Below are 13,655 nucleotides of genomic sequence, written 5' to 3' on the forward strand. Positions count from 1 at the left end.
GCCGGCCCCGCCCCGCGCCACGCCGGACGGGCGCATTGTGGGGGCGGGTGGCGTCGGGCTGGGCGTAGGGCGGCGCTGCGTCCGGGTCCGGGAGCGTCCGGGTCCGGGAGCGTCCGGGTCTGGAGCGGGCGCCGGTGGACACAAGGTACGTCCGGCGGCCCCTTCGTCCTGGCGTGAGGACCGACTCCTTCTCGTTACTTGCGCTTGGCGTGCAGTTTGTGCTGTCTGTGTTTTTCTCCGAGCCGGTTCTGGGAAGGTAGGAAGGTCTCCGGGGCTTGGCCGGGCGCATAGCCCTGGGCTCGTCCCGGCTCCGGCTGGAATCCGCGGCCAGAATCGCTTCTCTTTCCTGGAGGCTGTTAAGTGCGAGTGCTCCTTTTACAATATTTTACACAGAAAGGTGTAATTCTCCGAAGTGTTGTTCCCGCTGGACGTGCTGCGCGGTAGGCGCAGCAGCCGCGCCTGTCCCCGGCCCGCGTTCCCGGTCGGCGCCGTTCCCGGCCGTGCCCAGCCCAGGGCTCAGGCTGCGCCCTCCGTGTGTCCGGAGGCCTACGAGCTGCGGACCGGTCCGTGCTGAGCGCCCGGAAGGGAGAGGTTTCTCGTCAGAAGGCATTGCACGCTGCACGGGTTTTCTTTTCAAGGTTTGATGTAGAATCTGTTGGTGAACGTTTTGCTTTGCTCTGTACCGCTTGTCTCATTTTATTCAGCGTTTATAGTTAATGCTTAAAACTAGAGAGTAAGACAAGATGTGAATCAGTTTTAAAAAGAGGCAGTTTTAAACAGGGAATGGTGCTTTAGCTGTACAATTGCAGCAACGGTGCGTTAGGCAGTCTTGTTTAATATGACCTCTTGGTCTGGGCAGGAGTTACTCTTCGCGCATAACAGTTTTGCAGATTATACCTGTTAATGAAATGTGACCCTGATTTTCTTAGAAGACCAGACCAAAAGTTAGTATCGTTTTTCTTGATAATGAATGAAATAATTCTAATCACATCGCGTTTTTTTCAAGAAACAGAAAGTTAAGTGATTAAAGCATGTAGCTTATGCCAGTAACCTTGTAGATCTGCTTCTAACTCTGACAGAGATTTCTTTCCTAGTTTTGGGGAAGTGACTTATGTCTTTGCAAGTTACTTTCCTCAAATATATCAGAGTTACTAGGTTTGCTGCAATTTTAGTATTGTCTGTGTGTGTTACCTACTTTTTTAAGATTGGTATTTCATTGTCTGGTATAATGAAAAACTTAAGAGGTAACAGGCAGAAGAGCTGTGGATGTTTTAAAATTTTCTCTCTTGCAGTTTCATTAAAGCACTGGCGTAACTCCATTTTCATCCACACGTGCAGATCCATTCTTCCATGAGAAGATGCTTTTGGTCTGCCATCTGCTCATTTGGATATGCTTACGTAATTCAGGATTCTTTGCCAAAGTTCTAAGAGTTTCTTGGAACTCCAGTCATGTGGCAGTATTACCTAACAGTGGAAAGCAAATGCTTCCTCTCTTGAGAATTCCAGGAAAAAGGGAAATTAGGCTTTTTAATTTTTTTATGCCAGAGCAGTTGGCTCTTTCTGTCTGAGCAGCAACCAAGGTGCTTGTGTTCTTTTTAAAAAAATGTATTACTGTGCTTAGTCACATTTCATCTATTCTCAGAATATGAAAAAAACTTAAGTCTTGAGTCATAGTTTTCTCAAGCTCTTATGAGAAATTTGTCTTTCAAGTTTGTTCTTAATAAAGAACTACTCAATGAGCAGTTACTTCCCTAGAGAAGGTCACAGAAGAGTCTCCATTCTGATCTTCTATTTTGACTAACAATGTCCTTATCCCTTAACTTCTAAGATGGGTATTTTCAGACAGACAGACTCACCTCTGTCAGACACGTGTTGTGGTTCTGCTGCATGGTTGGTTTGGGGAAGAGAGTATTGAACCACCATCCACAAATACCTTACACTAGTCTTTTCTACTTCAGAATCTGACCAGCCTTATGCAGAATACTCAATATGATTCACCAAGAGAAGGAGATTCCTCTCCTCTCCTCTCCTCTCCTCTCCTCTCCTCTCCTCTCCTCTCCTCTCCTCTCCTCTCCTCTCCTCTCCTCTCCTCTCCTCTCCTCTCCTCTCCTCTCCTCTCCTCTCCTCTCCTCTCCTCTCCTCTCCTCTCCTCTCCTCTCCTCTCCTCTCCTCTCCTCTCCTCTCCTCTCCTCTCCCCTCCCCTCCCCTCCCCTCCCCTCCCCTCCCCTCCCCTCCCTTTGAAATGAAAACTAGTTCACTACCCAGGAGCCCTACAGGTATAAACAGAACAGCTGAAGCTTCAGGCAGCAAGAACACCCTGTCCAGATATGAAAGTTAGAAAATTCCAAAAGCATGAGAGGAAGGGACCAAAGGGTTGTGTCTTAACAATGTGCTGCTGAACCAATATTATCCCTCCTTATACTGAAAGCAAAGCCAAAAGCATATTAGTTAGCATGACTTCACTTGCAAATTTACCAGAATTTTAAATGCCTGGTATCCATTTGTAGTTATATGAAAGCTGGTAGCTTTATCTTAGACATTAAGTAGCTACATTGGTAAAATATATTGGGGACACTTGCTATTTTGAAGTCTGAAATTAATTATTTAATCTGTTTTCAATTTACCTAGACAGTTTTGCTATGCTTAGGGACATAAAAGCTGCATTATTTTCCTTCTCCAAAGTTGTTCTGGTTATATAATGATTAGGTATGTGTTTTACAACTTTTTAATAATTAATGTTTTAATGAATATGCATTCTTTTGGAGCAATGCTCAGAGTTCTTTGCTAAAATTCTTTTTTTAAAGAGATGATACTCAGATTATCGAGGTATTGGTGATAGGACTTGGAGAAAATATTTTAGTCAGTAGATTGGACACTTCATTCCTAAATTGTTTTACTTATCTGAGTGGAATCATAGGGCTTTGGTGACAATGTCACTGATTTTGGTCTAGTGCTTGCCCTTTTTTACCCTTTACATACTAGCAGCCATTCTTTTCTAGTAGCTAAAGAGAGTGGCTCTGCTGCCAATGGAGCTCCCTTATCCTCCATAATGAAAATTTTGTAGAAAAGTCTTCTAGCTCATTTATGTTCTCCTTATTCTTTTACATGTCTCATTCCCTGAGCTCATTTTAGGGGCCAGGGGTGGGAAATAGGTACAGCAGGGAGTCTGAATTCTAACATCTAGCAGAGTGATAGGAAAAACTATGTCTTTACCCTTAACTGAGACAGGGATGTAAGCTCATCATGTTTTCTGTTGGCAGAATTGCAGCACAGTTTTTCCTGTGAACCTGACCATTTTCAATAATGGCAAGACTCCCAAGTGCTGCACCGTATATCCTGTGGATCCTTTTCTTTTCATATACAGCAAATGAAGGTATGTTTGTCAATATTTTAAATTATTATAGTGAAGTTTTTCTTGATAGCATTTTTCTGTGACCACTAGGTAACGCTGTCACCACTAATTAACTGCTATAAAATTTGTAGCTTCAAATATCAGAAGTATCCCTGTACTAGAAAAAAATCTTATGTTTTTGATCTCTGGTGTGTCCCTCGCCACCCTTCTGTCAGCCTGCAGGTGCGTCGAGTCCGAGTGCTGCTGGTTCCTTAAGGATTATTTCATGAAGCTCAGTTGGCAGAAGCTGACTTCCCATACCCATAAACATCGGTTGTTTTCATTTCATCTTTTATGATGTTTGATTAAAAATACTAATGAGATATATATATATAGTAATGGTTTTCAATAATGCATTTTTATTTTCTGGAAAATGAATCTCACACTTTGCTTTCTGTATTTTTTTAAGTAGTTCCACAGTAGTCTATAGTTTCTTAGATCTCATTTTGTTTTATAAAGCAAACCAAAATAGTTAAAGGACAATTTAAAGTACCATGTCTCTAAAAAAGAAAGTTTTTTAGCTACTGTCTTACATACTACGAAATAGTGCAATTTGAATTAATGAGAAGGATCAAGGTTTGCAAGAACACATTGGCGGAATTGTCTGGTGCAGGTAATCCCACCTTTTCATTTCCCTAAATTATCTTTGTCAAAGTTTAATTTTATCGTGTTTTGTTTGGGTTTGTTTGCCTAGTTAACTATGCATTTTAAGTTTCTTCAGCATCGTGTACTCTTTGAGGATCAAAAAAGAAATTCAGTATTTAAGTTCCCTCTTTTAACTATGCAAAGTCAAAACAAACCTTGTACTGTATATGGTTTCAAAAGGAAATTCTCAAATATCTGAGCTTTTTGAAAAAAATATGGTATACCAGAGATGAAGAAGTGAGAAGGTGAGAGGAGAAGAGCAGAGAATAGAATTTAGAGTTCCGAAAAGACATGACAGCACTGAATGGCAAGATAAAGTAAAAATGTTAGTTATCATAGCTTAGCAGGAAGAGCTTAATTTAATTGAAGTATTCTTGAAAGTGCAAGATGATTAACAGATTGAAAAATAATGTCATTCATCTTTAAGGGCCTTAACTTGATAGTACTTCTGTTAAAAGTACATTTTAAAGTGAACTAGCAATAAAATTACAAATGGCAACCAAATATAAACAACATCAACAGAGTAATGATTATTGTAAAATAAAAAGCAGTATGACTGTTAAAGTGTTGCAGAAGTTTGACTTGCTGCTTTTTTGATGAGTGGTAAAGAATTGGATACCATGCAGAAAAAAAAGGAAACCTAACATGGTGCTGTCATCCAGAAAGGACATAACAGCAATAGTTCTTATCTACAGGATAAATATTTAGCCCTAGTAACTAAACCAAAACATTTTCTAAGGGTTTGAACACTACTGAAACCATGAATCACAGTAATTTCTAGGTTTATAAGCAGTCAATATACCAGACAACTTAGAATCCAAATTTTATAGATCCCATTGTGCTATATATAATATCTACTAAAAGGTATCTGACTGTCACATTTTACATTTGCAGATCCTGTACTGTATTAGAGTATGCAGAAGTTGGATCATAGTAAATAACTCAAGTGGACTACAGAAAAGTAGAAATGTAGGGAAGATAAAATGAAATTTGGTACTTTCAGCAAAAAAGGCATGGGATGAATAATTGAAATTTAGGTACCTGTTGGAAGGAATAAGCCTGTGAAGCAGACATGGCTGAAGGACAAAGACCTTGCAGGATGTGAATAGTTGGCAAATGTGTCTTGAATTTGCAATGTAAATGACCAGCATGGAGAGTTGGTAATGTACTGGGCCATGTATACAAAATTTGGTCTTGTATAATTGCCACAGAGACCTTTTTAGCAGAATCCCTTTAGAAATTCTCAGATAATCTTAATTAATAGGATTCAAAAAAAACCAGGTATTGTAATTTTTTTACAGGAGATTGACATGTAAAGCAGAAAAAGATTTGTATTTGTACAGATTGTGCAAGAAAAGTGAGATACTGTTTTTATTTACCTGTGAAAGAGAAGTCAAACATCAGAGAAGGCAAATAATTGTCTTGGATGATAAAAGTATTAGCTATTTCTAGCTATTTTCTTATAATCACATTCCAGGGTCCAGTATCAGGGTTGGCACGCTGTTAGTCCAAATAACAACGTGGCCTTACTGTCACCTAGCTTCTCTTCTGTTCTGTGTATCACTCTTTGGAGCACATTGAGGTAAAGTGAAGCTGGAGGGGATACTGAGGATTGTGGATTCTCTTTGCACTTCCAGTTCTAACTATCTTCAAAGATATTTTGACCACTATATTCTATTTTTTGGTTAAATACTGCCAGTGAAAATAGTTATAAACTTGAACACTGGAGTGCAGAGACTCTGGGCCTTTGTGTCCCTCCTCAGTGCCTGGCTCAGTGTGACTTCATCTCTCCTCAGTCTTGAATGCTCCCGTAACAATGGTGAATAGAAGACAGAGCAGGAAGTACTGAGTGAAATGAAGTATGGGAAGCTTAGAACCTTTTACCTTCCTTGTAGGTAAATGCATTTGGGAAGCTTAGAACCTTTTACCTTAGTTGTAGGTAAAACAGGAGTCATGACTGTAAGCTGTGATCCTTGGCTGACTGTGTTAATTATCTGCATTTTGGGCTTTGAACCTTTTGTATTTAATGCTGTTTTAATGTAATGTCATTTAATGCTGATGTGTTTTAAATAGAGCTATTGCAATCAGATTTTCTGTTCTTGGAAGTTTGTGTTGGCTGAAATGTGCCTTTCTATCTCAGTATTACTACTGCAGACTTCTCCTGTCCAAGATCATAGACATTGTCTCCAGAAAGGTGGAGATGATCCGAGTGTCTGTTTCTCCTTCCATTTTCTCAGACACAAAAAATAGCAATGTTTTCACTTAATTTGCAGAGGTGTGGCAGCTCTGTTTAGATGGAAAAGTTAGTATTTCTGCTTAGTCTCCAATATAGTCTTCTGATTCTCTTGCTTCTCATTGTATGCTGCTTTCCTCTAGTTTTGACTGCAGGACACATACAAGAATTTGCATGCTTCACTGACTATGACAAAGAGCTGGTTTGTCACTGGAAGGTGCCTGCACAAACCAATTGCTCCAAAGAATTCGTGCTCTACTACAGCGAGGAAACTTCTGTGTCGTAAGTGTTTAAGATGTTACACTGCCATTGTTAAGTTTTATATATCCTATAGCCACTATTGGCTTTAATTTCCTCCCTCTACTGTGGGTGTCTGGGACAAAATGTACTTCAGATTATTGCTCTTAAAGGAAAATGGATTATTTCCTTTTAAGTAAAATGGGTTTCTGCAATTAACAGCACCCTCAGTTCAGCAGTCTACTCTTCTGCAGAACTTTCTGCTTTCTTAGGATAGAGGATGGATCAAGTCCTACTGGTGGGAGTGGTAGGGCTCTTAGAAGTTTACAGAACTTTAACTTCATATAAAATTTTACCTTCTTCATGAGAAGTCTTTCTTGCTTCACTGGTCTGTAGCCTGTGTGAAAGATGCTTTCCACTGAAGGCCAGGTGATTGTCTCTGCACACAGTTAGCTCCTTGTTCAGGCACAGACTGTTGTCCCTGTTCTGAGCAGGGCCAGTCATCATCTCTTACACAAGAAGATGCATCTGGGTTCTCCTTTCCCTTGCTGCATGATTTCACCACACCAACATTCAAATAACCTTGCTGATACACTGCAATAAACCTGTTCCTATACTAACAAGCTGTTAGTATCTTACTTTAGAAGTGTGACAGAGGGTTGTATTTGGGATCAATACTTGGCCTTTCTGTCAAGTTTTTAATTTGTGTGATACAGATATCCAGTAGGTGGCTGGGGAGGGTGGGTTGTTTGAGGATCTCAGTTTTGTTTTGGAAACATTTCTGAGAACTGACTTGTCTCAGTTCTGATTGGTTATACATGTTGGGAGACTTGATATCACCTTTTCAAGGAATAGTGTGTAACACTCTCTTAAACATCACATAATTTTGTGCCTGTTTTTCAGAAACAAGTGTGTTCCTGAGAATGAAAAATACAGTTTAAGGTGCACTTGTACAATATATCCAGAATATTTTGCAGTAGGCCTCACATATATTCTAGCCCTACAATTCAATGGAACTGATTCGTGGAATTACAATGTTACACCAGCCCTTGTTGGTAAGATCTTGTTTACTTTGTCACTGGCGCATCTGGTTCAAGGCTTTGCAATCCTAGCTAACTAACTTCTTATTCATGTCCCCAGAACAGTTTTTGCTTGTCAGAGGTGCAAAATGTCATGGTAGTTTAAATGCAAAACCCATTTGTTTTGGAAACCTGATTCTGGATTAGATTCTTAAGGAATTAATGTAAGTAATGGGGAAGGCAGAGAGTGATTGTTCCTCTAGCTGTACCCTCTCAGCTGCGAGCCAAAAGGAGTTTGGGGACTTAGATTATCTTTAGTGCCTTTTACTTGTGGCTTACAAGAGGAAGAGGAATCATGCTGCTTTCAGTTTCTGGAAATAAACTAGCTTATCCCTGCTGAAATTCTTCCCTTTCCTGTCGCTGTCATACTCTGATTTTTCATGCTAGTTGAATCATGCCAAATGAGCAGGAGATTTTTTACAGTAATTCCTGTTGGATTTTAACAGTCAGTGATAAAAAAAGTTAAAGAGACTGCTCCGAAACAGGACAGAGTTCATGTCGCTGCCTAGACCCCCAGTTTGGTCAGAACAGTGTGCTTGTTGGTAATGCCTGTCACCTTAAACACTCAGAGAAACCGTTTTCATACTTTAGGCAGGCCAAGGAGCTGGTTCTCTTCAGAATGCTTGATTGATGCTGCTGCTTATCTGCCAAATAAGCAGAAGTCCACATTAATTTTCAAGAGACAGGGAGCCAGGACAGCTTGGCTGTGATGGTGGAACTCTGTGCCCACCCGGCCTCACAGCTGCTAGTGTCAGGGCCCAGGTTGTTCCTGTTTCTCCACGCTGAAAGCTGCATCCAGTGCACCAAAAGGCCGTGCTTGCAATTGGTTCAGCCAGCTTGAGGAATCAGTGCTTAATAAATACCCTCAAGTTGCTCAGGTTCAACCTCTCTGTTCTCTATGGTGTGGCACACCATAGTGGAAAGGGCTAAGTGCGTTGACTGCAGTGATATTCTGGTCTCTGGTGAATGCTTCTCTCTCAGCTTGTCTCTATCAGTACTCTCCCATGACCCTGTTCTGTATTTTTTACCATACAGTTAAGCCGAGAGCCCCCAAAAATCTTGCCATTGAAAAAGCTGAAAATGGTAATTTCAATTTGAGCTGGGAGGAGAGCTATTCTCATCCATCCTTTCTCTCTGGAGAGCCAGTCATCTATGAAGTGAAATACTGGAGGAAGCAGCACCCGGCAGAGGTAAGAGACACCCAGTCTCTTCATTTTCTATCTCCAGGGCTTAAAGGTTTAAAAAGTCCTCTGGAAAGTCACTTCATTAATAATGATGTAAGGGCCAGCCTGAGTACAGTGATCCTGATTACACACTTGCCACAGTTCACTTTGCCCCCAAGATAGTTCAGCTGGGTGTCAGAGAATAGAAACTCTTGTGACTGCCACCCCAAAATGGTCTGCTGCTTGCAGTAGACAGGGCAGAGATTGAAAATACAATGCGTCTATTCCCTGAACTTCATTTGCTCCTTAGACATCAGGAAGCTGGAGGTTGATGGCTCTGTGGGGCAGGTGAGTTCTGAATAATTCAGCATTTCTGGGCGGGGCTGCGTGTGGTAGCAGAAGAACATGCATGGTGGCAGGTAATAAATGCCACCTGCCAATGACATGAACTGCAGTATCATACACAAGTCATTCATTTGTTCATTTGTGAACGGTCACTGAAACACATAACGCTGTTGATATGTAGTTGCAGTCACTAACCCTTCACCCTATAAAGAAATCAAAGTGAACTTTCTCACTTTCTTTTCAGGCTTCTGTAAAAGCAATTAACTACCAGGCAAAAAGTTTTGAGATTACTGCAAGCTCCTTGAAGAGAGGCTATGATTATGTTGCAAGTCTCAGGTGTAACTACGTGGAATACCCAGCCTACTGGAGTGAATGGAGTGAAGAAGTTGAATTTCATAATGGTAATAGTGTCAGAAATAACAGCTTGGTAAAAGGATGGTATACAGTCTTACATACTCTGCTGCTCTCTTGGAGGAGTGTTATGGACTCACCATCTTCATCATTTTGAGTGTAATGTGAATACATCTGTAAAGGCTTCCAAAGACACTAAACATAGATAGGCAACCCCTTGGGAAACTAAGGAAGAGAAGACCAAGGGAGGTTGGATTGCTTAGCCTTGTGAAAAACAGGCTGAAAGGAATCTATTTATTCTCTATAAATATTTCATGAAGTAGACGACAGGGAAGTAGAAGAGGTATTTGAAGTAAACAGCAACATTGATGTGAGAGCAAGTGAGTATAAATTATATGTGTGTGTATATATATATATATATATATATATATATATATTTTATATGTATATATATATATATTTTTTATATATATGTGTATATATATGTGTATATATATATATATATATATATATATATATATATATGCTGCAAATAAAGCAGTATTTTAATAGAGGTAGGAGGGTTTATAAAAGCCCCTGAAGAGCAGCAGAGAGAACAAGAAACATAGCTGCACTACAGTGACAATGATAATTCATGATAATGCCATTTTAGGCGCTGTGTGATAGCCCTTGTGCCTGAGGGCTGACGGTGGCCTCACAGTGCACACTGGCTCTCCCAGCTCCTGCCACACCCAGTGGCTGAGCACAGTACCCATGCCAGGTCTCTGACACACCACACACCATTCCTGCTGGCAGCTGTGAGGGTCTGTTGTTAACGTGCTGGAAGCTTAATTTTACATCCTCTAAAAGAGCATTTTTTTGAGTTGCAGAAGAGCAGCAAATAACTTGGTATTGTCAGTGCTTGCATTTAGATGCACATTCACATGTAGACATTTACTTGTTTAACAGATTACCAGGTGAAGGCTGAAGACATTCTGCAGATGGCTGTGCCCACATCCTGCATACTGATCATGGCAGGATCCATAATTTGTTACTTCTGTTTCACCAAGTAGGTATCCTGCTTGTCACAGAGTTTATAGAGTAATAGTTTATACAGATATCAGTATTGCTATTGGTTAGACAAATTTCTGGTAGCACAGAAATGTAATGTTTTGGGTTTTCTCAGTGCCTTTATCTAGCTGTCTGTGAGCAGAGATTTTATAAACACAAGTCAGTTTTATAAACTCTGTCATTTTCTGAATAGTCTTATTACCTTACTAGAATAGGTTTATTATAGTAGGGGTTGTCAGTTTTGGACCCTGGTCTTTGCTGGAGTTCAAGTAAGGATGGCTAAATACCTTTATTTCTTTCAAAAAATTTTAAATGGTAATATGAAATTTTTAAATGGTAATGAGATCCTGTCTATTTCACACATCCTTTTAAATGTGATTAGAAGAACAGGTGACTGTTACTGTGCAGAGCAGTCACATACCAAACATACAAACATCTTTGCACTGGTTTAATGAAAATCAGGAGATGCTCAAAACGAACGCTTTCTGTTGCTGCAGTGCAGATGCCTAAGAGGGAAAGGAGAGCAGAAGAGAGAAATGAACACTGATTAAGCCCACATACAGTCAAAACAAGTTATTTTCATGCTTTCTTTGCAGAGTGAAGAAAGAATGGTGGGATCAAATCCCAAATCCAGCAAAGAGCCAATCAGTTGTAAAAAATGTCAAGGTAATTTAAAAGCTTTGCAAAAAATACCTTTTCCTGATCATCAGAAGTAGAATATGTAGTAAATTCTATTGTCTGTTTAGTGTAAGGGATACTAAATACAGTTCATATGTGTCCTAAATCCCATTTGTATCTTTATTAGTTTTCAGTTTTGTGCTACTTTGATGAAATTAAGTTCCCGTTCCAGGACTTAAAGCACAGTCACATGGAACAACAAATGTAAGTAAGATTTTAAAAAAAATCCTCTGCTTTACAGCATAAAATTGTTTCCTGTACTATAAACATTAACCGTCCTTTCCTTTTGACTTCCAAAAACAGAAGTTGCAAGAGCTGTCTGGCTCAAAGTTTGTCAAGCCAAAACTTCAAGGGAAAAGATAACATCAGAAATGTTGAGAAATCTTGCAGTTGCCACAGCAAGTCTGAAGAGTGGTTGCCAAAAGGCAGCAGTGCAGTTTTAACCCCTGATACAATACCAGTTGAAGAGTGTATAGAAATCTGTGTATGTTTAACAGACAGTGAAACTGAGAGCCAAGAAGAAACTAGCAACCAGATCACCATGTTTGAGCCTTGTGAGAGCAGCATTGGTGCTTTCAGAGAGCACCCTGAACACAATGAGTTACTAGCTAACATGTTTGATGCACTCCTGGCAGATGAAAATAACATGGAAGACAATAAAGGCCCAAACATCCCCACAGCTGAGAGGAAAACCATAAAGAACATTGGGTCTGAAAATCCATCACAGCAAAATCCAAAAGAAAGTGTAGACCAGAGTCCGCAACCGTGTGATATTTCTCATACGGCTCCTCTTTTCACCAAAGCCTCTCAAGATGGCTACAATTGTAGTACAGCCAGCAAAGAGTCAGAACTATCAGAAGAATCCTTTGAATCTGGATATCGGAGCTCCAGCATAAATTCTGCTACTCTGGATGAAAGAGATCTTCAACAAATGGTTCATCAAAGCCATTTTCTATGTCATTCTGAAAGTGAGCTTGGCTCTTGTGTCCTGACCCAGGAGTCTACAAATAAATCATTGTTTGGAACTGAAACAGACAGAAAAAACAGCCCTGCAGACAAGAGTTTTGATACCCTTGTGTCTGCATCCATGGGGTTGTGTGGTTCTGCCTACAAGAGCTGTGACACCCTTTTGTCTCCATCCCTGGAACCCTGTGGCTCTGCCTACAGGAGCTTTAATATGCTTGTGTCTGCATGCAAGGAACCAAGCAGCTCTGCATACAAGAGCTTCAGTGCCCTCATGTCTCAGTCAATGGCTAACAGTAGCCTGACTCTGGGCTTTGAAAGTGTGCCTTCCTTACCACCTTTGAGACAGTTGTCAGAGATGCCCAAATGCAGCTGCAGAGACCAAAGGGCTCAGCCTGCTAGCAATCAGATGTGTTACAACAACTACACATCTCCCAGCACTGAGCTTGATTTTCCAAACACCTGTTCAGAACATACTGATTTTCCGTCTTTCTCCACACATGTAAATGAAGGTGCTTCAGCTTTTCTTTCAGAGGAAGAAATGCATAAGCAAGTAATATATCAAAATGTTCGAAGGAAAGCTGATATAATTTCTTGCCCCATTGCACCTCAGCCATCTGGCTATCAGCCTTTTGGTAGTGCAGGTAAATGTAATGGTCTATACTGGGATAGTGACAATGAGGTTATACCTACATTACTATATGAATCCTTCATTAATCTGTGCAACAACCTGAATGAAGCACCACCAGATACTGCAATCTATGAATCTGACCCAAGGATAAAGCATGATGTGTGTTTGACTGTTCAGGGTTCTGACTGCACCACTGTCCCAGGTTTAGCATCTAGTGAGAATGACACACAGATTAGTGATGGTAGCCCTTGGATCAACAGCACTAATGAGCTGTATGGTGATAGCAACGATGAAAATACCAGCAGAGATGAACAGCTGTTGCATTTGTTAGAGATGAAATGTCAAGATTTAAACAGCAGAGGAAGAGCTACAAAGACAACAACATGGAAAGGCTTTAACCCTACTGGGAAAGTAATGCAAGAGAGTGGTGATAACAGACTAAATTACTGACTTCCACTGCCACTCACACAATCACTTAGGGAAACTTGGAGGTGCAGGGGGAAGTGAAGAGGTGCTGAAGCATGCAGACGGGGGCAGGGGGTGTGGCTCAGCAGTCAGCTTACCAGCATCACTGGACAGTATTGGGCTAAGCTTAGGAAGAAAAACTGTAGAGCCCCTGGAGCTCCATGGCTCAGACAAGGTGCTACCTAATTATTTTGTGAGTAACTCCTATCTTTCTGTCTCTCACACCATTCACAATGAGGACTCCAGATTGGCACTTGATGTTAAAAAAAAAAGACCAATAGAACTGTTAGTGGAGAACAGCAGGAGAAATGAGAAACCAATGAAACTTTTGTGCGAACCCTTGCCCAAGAGAACAACTATGGAGGTAGCTATATGGAGGTAGCCTAGCCACATTTGCCAAGACTGAACTAGTCTTTGGAAATAA

At 40.6% G+C, this 13,655-nt stretch overlaps 1 protein-coding gene across 1 annotated transcript; it reads left to right on the forward strand.

The window, feature by feature from the left end:
• The first annotated feature begins 51 nt into the window (after positions 1-51).
• Positions 52-13,223, forward strand: IL4R (interleukin 4 receptor). Its single transcript, XM_058815772.1, has 11 exons — positions 52-256; positions 394-638; positions 3,261-3,373; positions 6,413-6,551; positions 7,410-7,561; positions 8,621-8,775; positions 9,338-9,494; positions 10,393-10,492; positions 11,091-11,160; positions 11,300-11,376; positions 11,476-13,223. Exons 3-11 carry the CDS (start codon positions 3,304-3,306, stop codon positions 13,214-13,216), a joined length of 2,661 nt encoding a protein of 886 aa, XP_058671755.1. The 5' UTR covers positions 52-256; positions 394-638; positions 3,261-3,303; the 3' UTR covers positions 13,217-13,223.
• The last annotated feature ends 432 nt before the right edge of the window (positions 13,224-13,655 follow it).

This window comes from Ammospiza caudacuta, chromosome 17 (assembly GCF_027887145.1).
Source record: "Ammospiza caudacuta isolate bAmmCau1 chromosome 17, bAmmCau1.pri, whole genome shotgun sequence".
Classification (NCBI taxonomy): Eukaryota; Metazoa; Chordata; class Aves; order Passeriformes; family Passerellidae; genus Ammospiza; species Ammospiza caudacuta.